This window comes from Rutilus rutilus, assembly GCF_951802725.1.
Source record: "Rutilus rutilus genome assembly, chromosome: 24".
In the NCBI taxonomy this organism is placed as follows: Eukaryota; Metazoa; Chordata; class Actinopteri; order Cypriniformes; family Leuciscidae; genus Rutilus; species Rutilus rutilus.
In genome coordinates this window covers 14,934,164-14,953,962 of record NC_140228.1, presented here as the reverse complement: position 1 = coordinate 14,953,962, position 19,799 = coordinate 14,934,164, and the positions used below count along the sequence as shown (strand labels likewise).

The window sequence follows — 19,799 nt, the reverse complement described above, 5'->3', positions numbered from 1 at the left end:
ATACAACTGCAATGGAAAAATATAAGTTGAGTCAACACTGAATTAAGAATTGAATGAGAGGGAGAAGCCAGCCGCAGTGGACATGGTAGTTGGCTGATGGAAAATAGATGGGGCTGTTGGGTCAAAAGGTCATTGATTACCTCTCGCTTGGCCAGCAGGACGTTGGGTACGATGTGTGGCAGACAGCGTCCCAGCATGAGCATGACGCTCTGCTCACTGTCAGCGATTCGAGACACCTGAGAAACGAGGACATGGGAATTAGACTCAAGAATGTCACCATTTAAAGAGGCATTTCATATAATCACACGTGCCTTAAAATTACTACATAGCTGCAACCCGAGAACCTTTTCTGCTTTTGTATTCTGGACGTAGAAGACACTGCGAACTATGTGACCTCTCAAATGTGCCAATTAATGCATTCCTGGTCGATTTCGAAAGCCAAGTCAACTGAACCGCTCCCCAGTGCACTTCTTTCTGTGCTAATGACCGATCACAATAGTTTACTGGAAGAGTTCACTCAAAAACTACAATAGTCTTCATTTCCTTACCACTTATGTTATTCCAAATCTGTGTGACTTTCTGAACAAAATAGAAGCACTAGAAAAGTGGTGCACGTGACTTACTTCAAGTGTGAAGTTTTATGATAGCTTTGTGTGATGAACAGACTGAAATTTCAATCATTATTCATTGCTAATCTTCATCTCCAGTCAGTCATGCACCACTGCAACCGGATCGAGTCAGTGACTTGATAAATACATTTGACTGTTATTTATATACTATTATAGTATTTAATAATATTTTGAATTGACTTTTATTTTGAATATTTTAAGTTATAATTTTAATGTTAATGTTTAAAGTTTTGCGCTATCGCTGTTTTCTTTTTAATATAACTATTTCGCTTTTATTTAATTTTCTTTCAGTTTTAGTTTTTAGTAATTTTAGATCTTCAGCTTAAACTTATTTAGACCAAGGGCCTAAAATGAACACTCGCCAAGCACCAAATGTGAGTAAAAATCAGCGTTGGCGTGTATATGAAAAGTATATACTGTATATGTATATATATATAGAAACTGTGTCAAGGGCCAGTTGGCCGGTAACATTTTTATGTATTCTAACAATGCATGAACGTAAACAAACGTGAAGGACGCTCTGGACAGTTGACGGGCCATCATCACGAAAGTTTAAGCCTTGACAATTTAAATATTCAAGCGCAAGAAGACGCGAAAGGGAGCTCATTTCGTTATAGTTTTGTGCGCCCAGAAAGTGCCGTCTCAGACAGCGCACAAATAGGCCTACTACACTGAGCTCTCTCACATCTACTTGAACTTGACAAATTTATGTAAAAAAATAATAGCGAGTATCCTAGAAAACATAGTCGGTTTTGTTTTAAGTGAACGTAAGCAGTTGAGAAAGACGCATTTGTATAGTATCAGTACAGTAGATGTGTGCATTCACTCTTAAAGTGACAGCAGCCTAATATTTCATGCTTTTTCAATCAAACAACAAAGGACAAAAAAAAAAAAAAAAAAACTCACTCACTGCCCATGACTGAATAACTTTAATAAGTATTTTTAATTTATACAGTGAAAAATATGCAGTTATTTTACATTTTTACTTGCTTACTTTATAAAAATTCTGTACCTGAAAACTATTATCAGACCTACCTGAAAACCTGAAAAGCACTGTATATATCATTTGTGCTTTTTCTTGTCATTAAATGATTTGTTTTTATTTTATTACTGACTGTTTACTTGTCTTTAAGTCACCGGCCATTGGCAGGTGTAGCAAAAAGTTAGTTTTAGGCCCTGTTTTTTTGGGCTGTTGGACTGCTTGATTCTGATTGGTTGATGAATGTTCTAAGGTGTGCAATTCTTTTTTAGAAAGAGCAGAGCAAAAGTAGTTCCAGGCAGGTTTTGACCGTATTAGTTCCATATCACTGCACCAATTTTTCCAGTTTGAATTTTTCAGCTAATATTTACGTTATTTAATTTCAGCTTAATTTTAATTACTAGTTTTAATTATCACTAACAACACTGAATCAAATCACTTTAATTCATGAACAAATCATTCAGACTTGGTTTTGCGAGCTGGTTCAATTTAAAAATTGAAAAGATTTTATTTTCGAAAGTTACAAATTATGACTTTTGAAAAATGAAAGAATGACTCGTTCATGAAATTAAACTCAGAGTTCATGGACAGATCTCAAGATTTTCAGTGAACTATTTATATTTGGTCTGTTCATCACACAAAGCTTCAGAGGATTTAGGAATACAGTGCATGAGTGATATAGAGCTTTTTAAAGATACAGCTAGGGTGCCTTCTTTCATCCTTTAAGTTTAAATGCAGCAGGCTCTATTCACTGTAACTGGACTGAAAAGTACAGCCAATTCAAATGTTCCAGTGAAGAAAAAAATTCATACTGGTTTGAAACAAATAATGACAAACTTCTCATTTCTAGGTGAACTATGCCTTTAAGCGTCTCTACATGTGCTTGTGCATTTGTACCTGTATGCTACCCGATCCCACTCACCTCTGAGCCCAGCCTACTGTCAGCAGACATTCGACAGAAGGACAAAAGTGCTTGGTGGAAGACCGGAGACAGATTTCTGCACAAGCAAACAAAACATGATTTAACAAGCCACCTCCACCTCCGGTTACCAATAACTCCACATATTAGCCCAGCTTTCCACAGCACAGAGCAAAACGCTGATATAGGAACAGTCAAAACAAGGAGAGCATAATTTGTCTGAATCAGCCTCGTGGGGTAAAAGTCCATCCGGAGCAGATGTGCAAAATGATGATGAATGGAATATATGGTGCCAGTTAGCACTGCAGCAAGAGTGCAGTGAGGAATGAAAAGGTGCTCAATGCAGTGCTGCCATCTAGTGGTCATAACAGCCTTGTTCCAAAACCTAGTAAGCTGCTACCTACTAAGACAGCATCCAAACTGAATAAGTTACTGACTGTTAAGTAACTGACATGAAATGCTTTTTGTAGAGCTGCTTAATATTTTTGTGGAAGAACCTAGCATTATGACTGCAAGTTTTCTGCATAAAGTTTGGAAAAGCTTTCACATTAGAAGTGTGGCTATGTATGATGCCAAAAATGTGGCCTACTTTAGTAAGGAAGCTCACTAGGTTTTGTAACAGATCTCACTTCTGATAAAATTTAGTTGAAACTTGTTTGAGTACTTTCTTTATTTGCCCTTGTGCATCTCATAAACTCCTTTTTAACAGTCATAGGGCAGTCCACAAGGAAGTGCAGGTCTCACCTGTTGGGCTGGTCAAATAGCACAGCGGTTTTACTCTGCTGACTCTGAGACTTTAGTTTGCTGTGAGGTTGTGTAGCAGTAGTGGTGCTTTCAGTGCAGTCAGTAGTAGTAGTTGTAGTGGTTGAGGTCTTTGTAGCGTTGACATCCAGGGGGCTGTCTGTTTCTGTGACCCCTCGTATGTCCAAATACTGTCCATTGTCTAGGGGGGGTTTATCACATAGAGGGTCTTGTTTAGACGGAGTCGACTTCACTACAGTCGTGGTTTCTGATGAAACGTTCCTCTGAAGCGCCTGGATATCACTGCACATACACACGCACACAAACAAATGCATGTATTAGAAATAGCGCTGTGCAAAACTTATGCAAAATGCACTAAAATATATGAGTGAATACAGTGTTGTGGCAAACAGACAGGACAGGAGAGACTGAGAAGACGAAATATGGAGTGGAGGCAAATCTAGTTAGAAGATATGTGTAAAGATCATCTCTTCCTAGGAAACGTAAATGCCAGGCTGAAAAATGTCAGAGACCCAAAGGTCATATTGAGCCGGAGGGGGTGGGGTGGGGGGGTACTTTCTACAGCAGAACATTGGAATACTGGACTCATTTATTTTTTATATTTAATTATACATTCAAAAGTTTAGGGTAAGTTTTTCCCTTTGAAAGAGTTTTTAATTTTTTTTATTATTCAGCAAGGATGCATTAAATTGATCAACAGGCATAGTAAATACATGTATAATACAATAAAAATAAATGCTGTTTTTTAACTTTCTATTCATCAAAGAATTTAAAAAAATATGTGTCAGTTTCCACAAAAATATTAAGCAGCACAACTGTGATATTTTTGTTTTTCTTGAGCACCAAATCAGCATATTGAAATTATTTCTAAATGATCATGTGACAGTAAAAACTAAGAGTACTGGCTGCTGAGATTTCAGCTTTGCCATCACATGAACAAATTAAATTTTAAAATATAATAAAACAATTACTATAATTTGTAATAACACTTAACAATATTACTGTATCAAATAAATGCAGCCTTGCTGAGATTTCTTTCAAAAACATTTAACAGATCTTACTTACCCTAAACTTTTGAACAGTAGTGTAGTTTATGTGGTTAATATGCATTAAATAACAAATAATACAATTAATAATAATAACAAATAGGTTTAAAAATAATAAAACAATAAAATAAGGTTACACTTTAATTTAAGGTGTCTTTGTTACACTGTAATTATACATTTAGGTACTGAGTAATATTAAGTAACTACATGTACTTACTCTAGGGTTAGGGTTTGGTTTAGTTGCATGTAATTATGCATAATTTATAGTTCCGCCTATTCTCCGCATGTAACGTACAACAATGACACTGTAAAATAAAGTGTTACCTAAAATAATATTATACATTTAATAATAACATTCATATGATTTGACAATTAAAATATTAAGTTTTAAAATGGCATTAGTGCATATTATTTACATATAATCATATTGTTATATGACAAATGGGACGTGCTAGTTTAGCAGAATAACTGATTAACGTGAAATCATTAGGAATGCATGACAGTGAAAAACCACATCTTAGTCATTTTCCACAAAGAAATATGATTTTTGTAAACATCAGCTGACGAGATAACACCCTACACTGAGAGCGGTTAATAATTATGAGTATAATTGCAGGTTGCTGCTCTGAGCTCTGATTATATGGGCTCATGCAGGCTTCAGACAGTTCTGATTGAATTGGTCCCTCAGGCATCAGGCGATGACACTTACCTCTGGAGCTTCTTAATCTGTTCAGCCAGACTCTGTTTCTCAGTGTTCAGAAGGCTGATCTGATATTCCAGCTCCTGAACCACTTCCTGCTGCTGCTGTGGATGACAACCAAATGACTTAGAAGTTAGCATATTTTACACCAGAGAAACCCAATACTTCTTTAAAGCTTCAGACAATAGAGCAGCATGTTAAATCACAAATCCCTTATGAATAGATATTTGACATGGGATTACTGAGATTCGGTCTTATTCTGATTATGCAAGTGTCATGTGAATGTAACCTGATTGCCTTAATCCAATTAAGTCAATACCCCAGGGCCCAGTTGTTCAAAGAGTTTAATCTGGATCAGAATGATCTGGATTTGGAAATCCCAGGTTTTGCGATCCAGGATCAGGTAATCCGTCTTACTTTTGTGCTAGTTTTTCAAAGCAAAACTGGATTGGATCACCCTGATTCAGATACACACTTTTCCAGATTACCAGTGCTCTAAATGGGATCACATATCACAATGTAGGCTGCTAGAACCAGAACAACAGTCATTTTAAGTGTTTTTATTTGAAGAGAAAGATTAACAGCAGAATTAAATTATGCAAACATCACCTACATTGTATAATTTGACCAATTTTAAAGTTTCATTACATATTGATCAAAGTTATCCTAACATACTGATGGTTTGATGCAGATCAAAACCAAGAATGGATTACATGATCTAATCCGATTTCAGAACCTTTTTATATTTTGAACAAACCATTTTCAAGATTTGGTCCAATCCAACAGCCGAAATACTTTTGAACAACTGGGCCCAGTTTCTATAAATCTGATTAAGATAGCTAGCATATGTCCTTAATCAGAATTTTATTTCAGAATAAAGGCTTAGCCAGAATATGCACCTTAATTGGAAATTGTTCATGTAAACGTCAGACTGCAACACCAACATTTCTTCCCATACATAAATACCTCAGTTTGCTGCACAGGTTGCTGGGTAAAATAGTCTCCAGGCAAGTCACTTGGGTCCACACTGACCGCCACATCCACGGTATTCATATTCAACGGCAGGCTGTTCCCACAGTTCCTGTAGACATGCAGCAGGTCTGGAGGTTTGGGAATGTTTAGACCCACATCATCCCACAACTCAAAATCCTGCAGAAATGGAATATCACGAATAACAGGAAGAATTAAAATAGTCGAATAAACAATCCTATAAAAATGTATGTCTCGTAAGGACGTATAAAGGCCTACCTGATCATCATTTTCATCTGAGAATGTGATGGACGTTAACTTGTATTCATTTTTCAATAAATATTCATTAACTAAAAAATTTAAGGCTCTCTTTTCAAGGGGGCGAATAGGTTCCTGGAAAAATGATTGAAAAATAAAAAAAAGTTAATTCAATGTGATTCAAACTAGGCCAGTTGTTCATAATGAGCTTATTAGAGAAATCTAATATGGTTAGATTTATAATACCATCATAACAAAAAGAAAATGAAGGTAACCTGAATTTCAGGACTGGTTTTGTAGTTTTTTCTCTCTTGAGAGGGAATCTCGCATTCTACAGAGAAGAAAGAAACAGAGAGAAAGAGAAACGAGTGAGCTGGAATTTGATTTATGGTGGACATTACAAACTGCGTTTAGGAATGAGAGCAGCTCCTATAGCAGAAAGGACTGAAGAGTGTAAAAGTTGAAAGTACGCCACCTGCAGCCTGAGTCAAGTTGGCACGAAGAGCCTGAATGGTCTCCTTGGCTTTCCGCAGTTCAAACTCCAGAACTGGACCAGGGGGAAGTGGGTCACACACAAACAGGCATCCAACCAAGAGAAGGGAACAAAGAAACAAAACAAAAGGGGGAAAAAAAGAACAAAGGATGGCCATGAAAAAACAAAATCAAAAAAAGAAATAAAAGAAAAAACGACAACTTTTATAAGAAGCTGAGGCAGAACCAAAACAGGGACATGCACACTATGGATCTAATGAACACATGCAGCAGAGGTTGCTGAAGGAGCTGCCAGATAATGAAAATATTCACACATTTATTATTTCCCTTCGGGTTTTATTTTGCTAGAAAATTTCACTAGCTGCTGTCTGACCAGGGATTTAGAGCAAAGCAAAGTCTATGGGCCTGTTTACACCTGGTATTAAGATGCGTTTTGGTCGATTGGATCACAAATGATGACGACGCAAAATACAGGTGTAAACAGGGTCTAAAACGTTTTGAGCTTGTCCACTTTCAACCACTTCCAGAGGTAGTCGAAAACGCATTTGATTTCTTTCGTAGCGTAAACGCTCATGTGGTCGAATGCGTTCGAACAGTCACAAAAGACCATCTACTCTCTGCTTACTGACCTAACACGTAAACATTATGGGAAGCGCGCTAGCCAGACGGGATTTAAACTGTCGGCTGAAGACCCAAGTTTGGCTTGAAGACGAAAAACGTGCCAAGCACAATGTTCCTTCACCATTCCTGATTACTAACACACACTCTCTGCATTAGGCATGGTTAACTTGTTTTTATCAGAGCAGAATCGAAAACGTATGCTCTCTTTTCGTTCATCTCCGGTTGCATTCGTATGTAGATTGTGCAAGTTTAATTTGTCCATTTGATCGAAAGATCTGTTAAAGCCACCCAGAGATCCTTCCCTCAGAGAAATAAGGACAGAAGTGGTTGAAAGTGGACAAAAGAGACAGATTAAAACACCAGTTGTAAACAGGAATGTCTCCCTCATCTACTCGTGATCAGATCGACCAAATCGCATCTTAATACCTGGGCTTATTTGTTTGTTTTAAATGAAAGGTAAAAAAAAAATAAAAAAAATCCATTGGCAAATTTTTCAGAATTCCTTTAGACATCGTAATTCCTTTTGACTTTTACAGCTGAAGTGTGTAATTTCTGTTGCACTAGCTTCATTAAACAGAATTGCAAAAAATATGGTCCTGTCCCAAAAAGTACATTTAAAGTGCACTTGCCATTTAGTGGCATTTGCTTGCATGTAATGATTAAAGCTCACATGACCACAGGGAGTCCCATTTGTTGGACAGGGAGTCCTATTTGTCGCCCGCTTCAAGTCTATACTGGTACGGACTTCACACCGGATTATTACCCAGCAGTACTACAACAATAAGAATAGTTTGTTACATTTATATAGCGCTTTTCTCTGCACTCATAGCGCATTACATATCGGAAGGGAGGAATCACCTCAACCACAACCAAGGTGGATCATTCACCTGGACGGCAGCCATATTGCGCCAGAACGCCCACCACACACACCAGCTTATTGGTGGAGAAGAGACGGAGTGATGAAGCCAATCAGTATATATTGAGATGATTTAGGAGGCCATGATGAGGGACAATGGGCAAATTTGGCCAGGATGCCAGGGTAACACCCCACTTTTTTAGGACTACAAAGTGTAAACTGTACCATGTAGTGATTGTACCACCAAACTAATGATTGAAACAGGTAGGCATGCCCCAAACTCACACCCCTGGCTAGACCAATGTTGCCACCACAGAGACACAGTGATCACACTTTTCAGGGGAATCAACCTTTGAATGTCTTACTGAACAGCTGTCTCTGCAAATAAGAGACAGCATTTGGTCACACTTTATATTAGGTGTCTTTAACTACTACAATGTACTTATTGTGTTCATGTCATATTGCAAAACACTTTTTTTTTGCTATTGAGATGGTATACGGATAAGGTTAGGGACAGGTTTGGTGGTATGGGTAGGTTTAAGGATGGGTTAAGGTGTAAGGGAAGGGCCAACAGTGTAATTATAGATGTAATCACATGCAGGTTTGTTTAAAATATAAGTACAATGTAAAAACATGTATGTACAGAATAAGTGCGTATCAAAATGTGTATTAAATGATTAATTTAAATGTTAGTAAAGTAGTTAAAGACACTTAATATAAAATGGGACCCACTATTTTAACACAGAACAAAAAAATTACACACTTCAGTTTAAATAGAACTAATTGGTCTAAGGAGAAAGCTTTCAAAAATAAATTATGCTTTCCTTATGAAGACAGACTAAAGAAATCCTTGCACCTCATAGGATTCTGTATGAATGTTTATTTTAACAGATCAAAAATCCAACCCTATACAGATGTTAATCGTAAAACACTCAATCTAAATCCATCTGCTGTTTACATTTGATCTCTGTTGTAAAACAGAGTAGTTCGTTTGGAAAGGGATTTACTAGTGTATGCAAAACCCCACAGCAATCCTGCTACTGTGGACCTGCTAGGCGAGTTCTAACAGAAGCTGTGTCGCATTCCGCAGCCTAGTTCCCTAAAACAGGAATCAGTATATTGTGAAGACGAAATTTGGGATTAGTAAGAGCCTTGATCCAGTAACAATTGGGACACGGATAACTCAATAACCTGTGACAAGATTACAATATCCTGCATTAAAACTGCTGTACACTGCTGTATAACATACAATGACCGATGTTCTTCTGGTACCACGTGGCAACATTTCTAGAATCAGCTGATTTTTATGATGCATTCTGGGAAATTCTAAAGAGCGAACATTTCAGAGTACTGGAAAGATTGTGATCATGAATCTTTGGGCAGTGTACTGAACTAGGGAACGGATTGAGACACACCCAGAGACACTTGGAAACAGAAGCATGGAGAGCACAGGACAATTTGCATGACTGTGCGCAGATGATCAGCAGGTGGGACTTCCACAAGCTCTGCTCCCAATTAGGTTTTCTAGAACACAATCTACCTGAACAAGGCCAGATAAAGAAAGAAGGAAAGAAAAAAGATGGAAGAAGAATAGACAAACAAATAAGAAGAAAGAGAGAGGAAAAGCTAAGAAAAAGCAGAGCTCAAATGGGACAAGGGCACTTACGCTGCTGATCAGAGCACAGAATGCAAGTTTAACAAATGGAAAAAAATGGAAAAACAAACAAAAGAGGTGGCAAAGGTGTGCTTGCCTGGATGGTTTGTGGTCCAGTATTGGAAAGAGAAATACTGGAATAGAGACCCATCAGACAACCAATAAACCCCAGGTCAGACAGCCATGGCTGTGCTCATCGCCGAAGGGGTCAAAATTTGGAAGGAGATGCCCAATTTGAGTTACAAAAGTGACAAAGCAATCTCATTCTGCTGCACGGTTCCTTAGGCTTTCTACTTACCCATAATTATCTTTTAATAAAATCACATTCATAATAAGCGCGTAAAACCTTTGAATCTCTGGATTTAGTGTACGGACATACAACTAAAATCAATTAGATTTGTATTTTTATTTGTTTTATTATTTATTTAATAATATAGACCAATGTGAAATCACATATTCACAAACAATGTATTATTCAATATTTAGCTACTCCATTAAAAATATATATTTTATGAAACATAAAATAAAAATGTATTAATTTAACAAATAAAAATAGAGCGTTGTTGTGAGTAGACCTTAACATTATCAGAAAGAGTTAACATTTTAAAAAGACCACAAAATACATTGCTGGATAATAGCAACCCTGATACTTTGTATACAATTAATTGACTTCACTGTTTAACCAGTATCCAACAAATATCTGCATACAACTCTATACTATTTTTGTATTGGGGATATGAATTTTCACAGGAATTAATAGTAACAAAACATTTCCAGCAGAAAAAAAATAATAATAATTGATATCTGCCAAGATAATGTAGGAATCTGAAGCTTGGGAGGGATTCAGGCTAATGCAGGAAAAAGCTAAAGGAACAGTATGGCGACCTAGTCAAGCAAGTATTAAAACAGGGAAATAACAGGAGAGGAAACTTGAGAGTCAGAAAACCTTTTGCTTGGAAAGAAATTGGAAAGCAAGATAGTCATTGTCATTACAGCCCAATTAGAAAGAAAAGTTTAGCGTTCATGGCTATTCGCTAACCCTCCTACTCGTCTATAGAAACCGCTCATCTATGAGACCGCTGATGAAAGCGGTCAGTGAACCTTACTGTTTGTCCCATGTGAATTCACATCAATTATCATGAACGCCAAGAATCTTGTGTCATATACGGTAACACTGACCAGATCGCCTCTCGTAAAAGAGCTTTATAGAAGCCACTGAACCACTAATAGTTTCCAGAAAAATGGCCAGTGAAGCCAATTCCTTCTCATTTTGCCCCAAAAATGACCATATAATGGCCAACTGCTGAATTGTGTTTTTGGAAATTCATTGGCATTGGCAAATAGAAAATTTGGCTACTGTGAATAGTGGTCTAATATGACGATCAGTGCATGCAAAATGTTTCAAATTAAATTGACTAAAGACTTACAGTTTTAAAAGTATCGTGTGACAGTTGGAATTCAAGAACACTTGGCAAGTCACAAAAAAAAAAAAAAAAAAATGTATGCCTGCCTGTCTGAACAAAGATGGGAATCAAACCCACAACCTTGTACACTCAACCAGTACAACAGGAATATATGCTCCCTCCAAAAAATAAAAAATAAAAATATTTTGCCTGTCTGAAAGAAGCTTAAGTAACTAAGTATCTGCCTTGGTTAAGGTGCACAAGCCAGAATAACCCTGCTTTCTCATAACCGCTGTTATTTTTATCATTCTAATCAAGATTATATTATCCTTACCTGCCACTCTTTCGTCCGACTCCCTGTTCCCATCATCTGAATAACGTGCGAAATCCAAGGAGTCCAACGTACTGATGCTGCCAGCTCGATCTGGAAACAAACAAACACAGAATGCATGTTAAACTCAGTGGCTCCAACCCAACTAAAGGGTTTCATCTTCTACCCACAACAAAACACACCCTTATTAGACAGAACACTAAACCATAATTTACAGAAAGTAAAGGGGTTACATTTTGATTTGTTTTAGCAAACTTAAGCAGTCAGCAGTTATAGAGAATAGGCTATATGTAGGCCAAAACTTTTCAGACAAACAGATCTCTCTGTCTGTCAGCACTGCTGGAGGGAAGATACAAAATTACTGCCAATGTCAAGCCCCCACGTGGACTCCTCTATTTGTGCATGTCACTGATTGTAGTGTGTTGTGTACACTGGCATGGTAACATATTATTCTGCAGCAAACCACATTTATTTATTTTGCAATTTTAGATGAATAAAGAGCATATTATAATGGCGTTCAGTTACTTAACTATTTGTATTACAGATTCCACATCCATAATATTTGCATATTTTTAAAAGGGCCATTTGATTAAAAAAAAAAAATCTTGTACTTTTGAAAGGAGCCAAAAATTTGATTTGAAGTTGTGTGTAATCAGCTTTCAGTAATCAAAACGTCCTCCAGTACAAAAAGAAAGCTTATGAAAATGTGTTCCAAAATTTGACAACTCATTAAGACATGATTATCCACAGTTACACATCAGCAACATCTATTCTGTGTTCATAAACAGCTTTTTTCGTCACTACCCCATTTTGTCAAATGCAATAAAATCAAGAATCTCAGGAATTTATTTCAATGTTTTCACCGACCAACTTAATTGCATTTTTTAAATACAACGGTGTCACGTCACTTTCCTTTTAATTACACTTTTGAATCATTTGGGAATTGAGGATACTAATTGTTGCAGTTTTGCACAATCTTGCCTGATACAAGACAGCTGCTCAACAGCCTGTGGTCATTGTTGTCGGATTCTCCTTTTCATGATGTGCCATACATTTTCAATAAGAGACAGGATTGCATCCCTTCTCTCGTGTAGTGTCCAAGAAACCACTCAGTTTTAGCATGTGCATAGAATGAGGCATTGTCCTGCATCCCAGAAAAGATGTCATCTTAAAGGGATACTCCACTTTTTTCGGAAATATGCTCATTTTACAACTCCCCCAGAGTTAAACAGATGAGTTTTACCGTTTTAGAATCCATTCAGCCGAACTCCGGGTCTGACGGTACCACTTTTAGCATAGCTTAGCATAGATCATTGATTCAGACGAGTCCAGTAGCATTTCTTTCAAAATGACCAAAGAGTTTCAATATTTTTCCTATTTAAAACTTGACTCTTCTGTAGTTAAACCGTGTACTAAGATCGACGGAAAATGAAAAGTTGCGATTTTCTAAGCCTATATGGCTAGGAACTACTCTCATTCCGGCGTAATAATCAAGGAACTGTGCGGCCGTAACATGGGTGCAGCAGGCGTAGTGATATGACGCAGCGCCTAAAAATAGTCCCCAGCTCGGTAACTTCTTCCAACGTGACCGGGACTAAGTTTGTCTAACCTATTAGACCTATTTTCAGGCGCTGCATCACTACGCCTGCTGCACTCATGGTACGGCAGCAAAGTGTCTTGATTATTACGCCGGAATGAGAGTAGTTCCTAGCCATATAGGCTTAGAAAATCGCAACTTTTCATTTTCCGTCGATCTTAGTACACGGTTTAACTACAGAAGAGTCAAGTTTTAAATAGGAAAAATATTGAAACTCTTTGGTCATTTTGAAAGAAATGCTACTGGACTCGTCTGAATCAATGATCTATGCTAAGCTATGCTAAAAGTGGTACCGTCAGACCCGGAGTTCGGCTGAATGGATTCTAAAAGGGTAAACCTCATCTGTTTAACTCTGGGGGAGTTGTAAAATGAGCATATTTCCGAAAAAAGTGGAGTATCCCTTTAATGGCAGTATAAGAGTAAAATGAAAGTGACGTGACACCAAATATGGTGTCCCATACTTGGAATTTGAGCTCTGCATTTCACCCATCCAAGTGCACACGCACAGCAGTGAGTATTGAACACACACCCAGAACAAAGTGCAACCATTTTTGCTGCGGCGCCCGTGGAGCGATTGGGGGTTAGGTGCCTTGCTCAAGGGCACCTCATTTGTGGGCAAAGAGAGTGGAAGCAGTGGTACCTTTACACATAAGCACCGATGCACCTGCACACCATGACAGATGTTTGCTTTTGCACCTGTCGCTGATGAAAGTCTGGATGGTCCCTTTCATCTTTGGGTCTGTTTTTCCCCAAAACTAGCTGAAACCGCAGCACAGATTTCTTTTAGACCATCTGAGATGAGCCTGGACTCAGAGGACTTGGCGGCATCTCTGCATAGAATTGATTGATGAATAGCTTTCTCCTTGCGTAACAGAGATTTGAGTTGCATTTTTTTGATGCAGTTAAAGACTGTTAAGTGGAAACGGTTTTCTGAAGTACACAGTAGCATGATGGTTTCTCATGCAATGCCATCTGAGGGCTTGAAAGTCACACACATTCAACAGAGGTTTCCTGCCTTGCCCTACATGGACTGAGATTTCTATTGATTCCCTGTGGACCTATACTTTGCTATCTTGCATTGAGAAATATGATTTTTGAATTGTTATACAATTCTCTAATGAAATTTGGCACAAAGTGGTGAGCCATAACTGAGATGCTCCCTTTATACCCACACCTATTACCAATTCACCTGCTTATTGTGGACTGTTTCAAAACAGATTAAATTGGCTATTCTGTAATTCCTTTTCACTTTTATCTCAAATTGTGTATATTTACCAAATACAATTAATTTGGCCAGTGAAAACATAGACTTTTGTCAGCTAAATGAAGGTTCAAGAAAATGAACAAAATCACAGATTCTTGATTTTGTTGCATTTTACAAAATGTGCCAACTTTTCTGGAATTGGGGTTGTACTATTACACCAGAAGAACTAATAATTACAATAAAAAGTAGAAATGTCTGGTGCCGTTCCTGACTAGGTGTAGCACCTACAGCTCTGCATCTACTTTTAAAGGATCCCAATGTTAGAAACAAGTGGGTAAAGTTTTTAACAAGAGAACTGATCATTTTAGTCTGACTTTAAAAGTTCATTTGGCACATTTAAGTGTGGAATTCATTGCAAAGAGGCTGTTATTAAACAATGGGAAGCCTACAGCAAACCTGTAGCGAGTATGTGAGCACAGCAAAGCGCCATCACAAATTTCAAAGAGGGTGTTTACAGTCTATATAGAAGTCTTAAAGACACAGAAATAACATAAAAAAATTAATATAATAATATAAAATATAAAATTTAAACGTTAAAATAAAATAAATGTCCCCTTTACATTCCTGTGCTCTCATTTCAATTTAGAGTCACCTACAAGGCTTGCCACTTTCTTTTCTTTTGGAAAATGATCATGAAGTGAATTAACTAATGATTGCTGGAATAAAACCCTAGACAAACATGACAAGAGGATCTCCAGGAAAAAAAGAAAACTAAACCTATAAAGTAAAATAATGAAAATAATACAGCCTCTTTAAATTACTGTGCTTTCACTTTGCCTATATGGCAATGGCACTATATTTTCTGTTACTCAAGTTATCTAAATATCACAGTGACTTGAACATGTGTCTGTCACATGATGGTAGTAAAGCTCATGCACAGAGTCCTGTGACCACAAAGCTGGCCATGTAGAGGAGGGACAAGATCACAACCTCCAATAAAGACTAAGAAACATTACTGGCCTTAAAATAGTGTATGTTTTTAAATGGCAAATTTGAGCTTGTACTCCATAGAAATGCAGTTGGCTAAATGTCAAATGACACTCTGGTAGTTAAATTAGTGAATCTTTCCATCACAGCCCCGGACAGAGAAAGTATTGATGAGGGGACTGACTCGTCTCAGTTTTGCAACTCTCTCTGGGCGTGACTTGAATGACAATGCTGATATCCGACTTGTGATAGTGCAGTGGAGCTGTGCTGAATAAACGTCTTGTCAAACTGGTTGACAGGGAAGGGCTGGCAGTTCTGTGAAGGCAATATGTGAGCTTGAACCACCATGTGTAAAATGCTTCCAGCATGGAATGATACTGAAAGGCTCACGAGTCATGGAACACGTGACTCATGAGTAAGCGATAAATGTGCACACCAGTAGGTGTAGTAACAATAACAGCAAGTATGCTTCTGTGTGTTCATGATCACATAATCAACACAATATTAGAAATAGTCATTTGTTTGATGTCAAAATACTTTCTTATAGTTTGTAGTTTATGCATATTAAACAGAAATAGAAGTAAACCATTAGTAGGTTGATGAAAAGTGTGACATTATGGTGCCATAAAAAAAGAAAGAGGATGCATTGTTATTAAAATTCTGGATGATACGGATAATTCTATGTTATTGCTGATAACCGATAAACATTTTAATTCTACACTATTTTGACCAAATGAATGCTCATTTCCGAAACACGTCGCCGGCTTTCTTCTTCCATAAGGGGGTTTGGCTCCACAACGGTTTTGTTTCAAGGCGGAACGTTAAAGAACCAATTAGTTGACAACTCCCCAAAGTGTTTCCTATTTTGTGTGACATATGCAGACGTTCAGCCAACGGTCTGTGGGCGTGACGACTGAGGCTACATGAGACTACATGTTGGCTAACAGCCAGGCTTCGGCTTCAACGTCAGCAACCAATTGAAATATCCTGCTTTATGTTATTTAGACAAGAATATGATAACAAGGAGTTTTTCTTGGCTTACTATCAGTGAACACAGAAAACATCACATCTATCAGAATGTATCTACTAAGTGTTTTGCTTTAGCAATAATAGGTTATTCTAGCAGCTCAGGAATCTGAGGGAGTGATAAACACTTAGCCTACTCTAGGCCAGGAAGACATGGTTTATACAAAATTGACCCAGGTTAATAAAATCCTTTAAATTATACATTAACTACAAAGCAAACTGCCGCGATAACTAAAAATCAAAGCCACATCCTCAGGGCCACATAAATACAGAGGTTTAGGCCAACAGTGGCCCTGGAGACAAGTATGACATTAAAATGGATCAATGCAATTTACAATGTGTTGACTAAAAGTTTTTTCATTGGATTGTGCCCACTCTCCCCAACGTTTTCCAAACAGCTCCTCTTCCCATGAAATCAGCCTTTTCACCATTTAGAAGCCAAAAATGGGGAACAGTTGGAACAAAAATATACACACAATAACATGTGACCAGACTACTACCAGCAATATACACTAGCCTACTGTTCAAAAGTATACAGTAAATAATAACAGTAATATTGTGAAATTCTCTTTCACATAGGCCTATTTTAAAATGTAATTTATTCCTGTAATGCCAAAGCTGAATTTTCAACATCATAGACTTCGGTGTCACGTGATATTTCAGAAATCATTATAATAATGCTGATTTGGTGCTTTAGAAACATTTCTTTGAAATTCTACATTGTTGAAAACTGCTGTACTGCTTAATATTTGATGAATAGACAGTATCCTAATGCATATTTGCCGATTTAAAGTTTAAAAAAATGTATTGACCCCAAAGTTTTAAACAATAGTGTATAATATTCTCTAACAAACAGTTTCAATTTGACTATGCCTCCAGTCCAGTGCGAGCTTTATTGCTCACAACCACAACAACGGCCCTGAATCTTGATTTCATTGATCATTTTAGGTGTTAATTTAAACGCATATAATTAGTAAGTCAATGCCGGTCTGCAGAATGTCATATAAGTAAGAATCAGTAGAAATTTGTAATTCATTTATAAGCCTGCATGAGACCTAATGGTGTATTCTGATCTGTTTGGTGAGTGATGCGTAGCTAAATGAAAGGGCTAGGGGGAGGTGGGGCGCACAGTCAATTGTGTGGCGGAACTAGACTTTGATGACAACCCGACAGCTGCTCCACAAAAACTGATCCAATTAAATCTGCATCATACGGTTTACAATATTCATTCAGCGGAGCTTCAAATCCTCTCACATCCTAAACACCTTTTCATCCCTTAAACGCTTCTCAAGTGGCTGTTGCATCTCACTAGCGAAATATCGGCGAGACCGTGAGGTGTTGATAATGTCTCTTCCTGCACTGACGTGACAGAAGCGCAGTAGAGATCCATCTGCTCCCTCTCAGCTGGTTGCCAGATCCTCCTTCTGAGGAGGTTTGCTCCATAATGCTAATAAAACCCTGCGGTTCCTGAAACCTCTGTGTTCTTAGAGTCAGGTCAATAAGCAGCCGTCAGCGGCAATTTAATATGTATTTGGGAGCCATTAAAGTGCAGTAAGCTTACGATTCAGTCTCTAGGAAATCCAGTTGAAAAAAAATAGTGTTTAAAAAAAAGAGGGATTGGCTGATACGAACAGGCAGCAGGTCTAGGCCTCTAATTTCTATAGCATCCCCCTTCTCCCAGGAGAGCGGTGTCACTTAAGACACTGCACTCGGGTGATGAGGTCACATCCTGTCTTTCGGTCCTAGAGACCATTAGAGGTCTTAGAATTATTTACATTTACATTTACATTTATTCATTTAGCTGACGCTTTTATCCAAAGCGACTTACAATTGCTATGTATGTCAGAGGTCACACGCCTCTGGAGCAACTAGGGGTTAAGTGTCTTGCTCAGGGACACATTGGTGGAATTATTGTTTCATTTTTGAGAAAGAGAATTATTCATTAAATCAAGAAGATTTTATATAACAAATTAAGTTAAGTTTTCCTGTACTGTGGACGGTAGAATGAGCACATGCGATATTACAGATCCTAATAATATCAGACCTAAGCCTCTTCGATAAAGGAAAGATGGTTGTCTAATATTCAAATGCAATAGGAAGCTGATTCAGATGGATTAATGATTGTTTTGAACCGTGAATAAGCCTGCATGAAAACGGTTTCATGCCCACCCACATGTTTAGTCAGCAGGCTGAGAAAATGTGCGGTTGATGTGCACTTATGCCAGGCAATCGCACAAAAATGATTGCAGATCCAACCAGGACAGACCTTAAAGCATTTGGACGAATGTTTGATCAGCATTTCCTGTGTAGACCACAAGCTCCAGTAACCACATTTAAAAAAATGTCCATTACATGTGTACCTTCATCACCTTCATACAATCACATCGGAGACTAATTTAGAATTGTTGGTAAGCAAGAAGAGCGCAAAAAAGATCAGAGACTGACCCTTTGCTAAGCTCCACCCTCCTCAGAGAGGTTTTAGAAAACATCTTATAGGAATGAATTGGAAATTTTTTCTGTTCATTATTTATTCATTTAAATGTATTATTTACTTACTGATATTAATCTACAAAATGCTCTTTTAAAGGGTTAAAACAGTGGGAAAAAAATACCTCCCAGGGTAAACTGTGTCATTAGGTAATATCTTTACCCCAACCCCATTTTTTATGCAATAGGCCTATTCTATTTAAAACGGTCCAATCACACCAGACGTGTATTAGTAAAGATCAGAAGCTTGCTTAATCATATAGCAACAGTTGCTAAGTTAGGATTGATCAACAACATTTGTAAGGTGGGGATTCACCCCAAAAAAGAAAATGCTGTCATCATTTACTCACCCTGGTGTTGTTGCTGTATGAGATTCTTTCTTTTTTGGAACATAAAACAAGCGTTTTATCCATATAATGGAAGTCAAAGGTAAGCAAAACAGTTTGATTTTCAATATTATTTTTTGTTCTACAAAAAAAAGAAAGAAAGTCGTGCAGGTTTGGAAAGACATGAAGGTGAGGTGAGTAAATGATAACTGATTTTTTTTTTTTTTTTTGAGTGAACTATCCCTTTAATTTATTCATCTTTGCTAACTGTTTTTAAGAAGAAATGGCTCCTTTTTACAAAGGGTCAAATTTCTCGCAAATGCAAATCTTTGATTAACGTAAACAGACTTTTAGAAATGATCTACACTGGATGGGATGTTGTCATTGTCAATCCACACTTCAACTACATGCAGCCTGGTTATAAAAGGAAAACAAATCCAAACGTCATGCTTTGAAAGGCAAATAGTAAGAGGGAGACGAGGACACTCTCAGATAAGAAACTTCATTAAGGAGCAAAGGTACGAGAAAGAATGATCACAGAAAGTATTCCTGA

At 37.5% G+C, this 19,799-nt stretch overlaps 1 protein-coding gene across 12 annotated transcripts in view; it reads right to left on the bottom strand.

The window, feature by feature from the left end:
• Positions 1–19,799, bottom strand: part of relch (RAB11 binding and LisH domain, coiled-coil and HEAT repeat containing) — a 46,406-nt gene that overhangs the window by 25,269 nt on the left and 1,338 nt on the right. For 10 of the 12 annotated variants that reach the window (XR_014626164.1, XR_014626165.1, XM_084399021.1 and 7 more), the window contains 9 exons: positions 11,623–11,712; positions 6,738–6,809; positions 6,538–6,593; positions 6,284–6,397; positions 6,002–6,184; positions 5,045–5,139; positions 3,272–3,571; positions 2,531–2,606; positions 141–236 (listed from right to left, as the gene is read on the bottom strand). Coding sequence is in view for 10 of the 12 variants with exons in the window: in XM_084399021.1 (XP_084255147.1) it covers positions 141–236; positions 2,531–2,606; positions 3,272–3,571; positions 5,045–5,139; positions 6,002–6,184; positions 6,284–6,397; positions 6,538–6,593; positions 6,738–6,809; positions 11,623–11,712 (1,082 nt within the window). In the remaining 2 variants the exon portion in view is untranslated. The remainder of the gene's footprint in view (positions 1–140; positions 237–2,530; positions 2,607–3,271; positions 3,572–5,044; positions 5,140–6,001; positions 6,185–6,283; positions 6,398–6,537; positions 6,594–6,737; positions 6,810–11,622; positions 11,713–19,799) is intronic. The other 2 variants (XM_084399025.1, XM_084399026.1) reach the window with 1 other exon arrangement.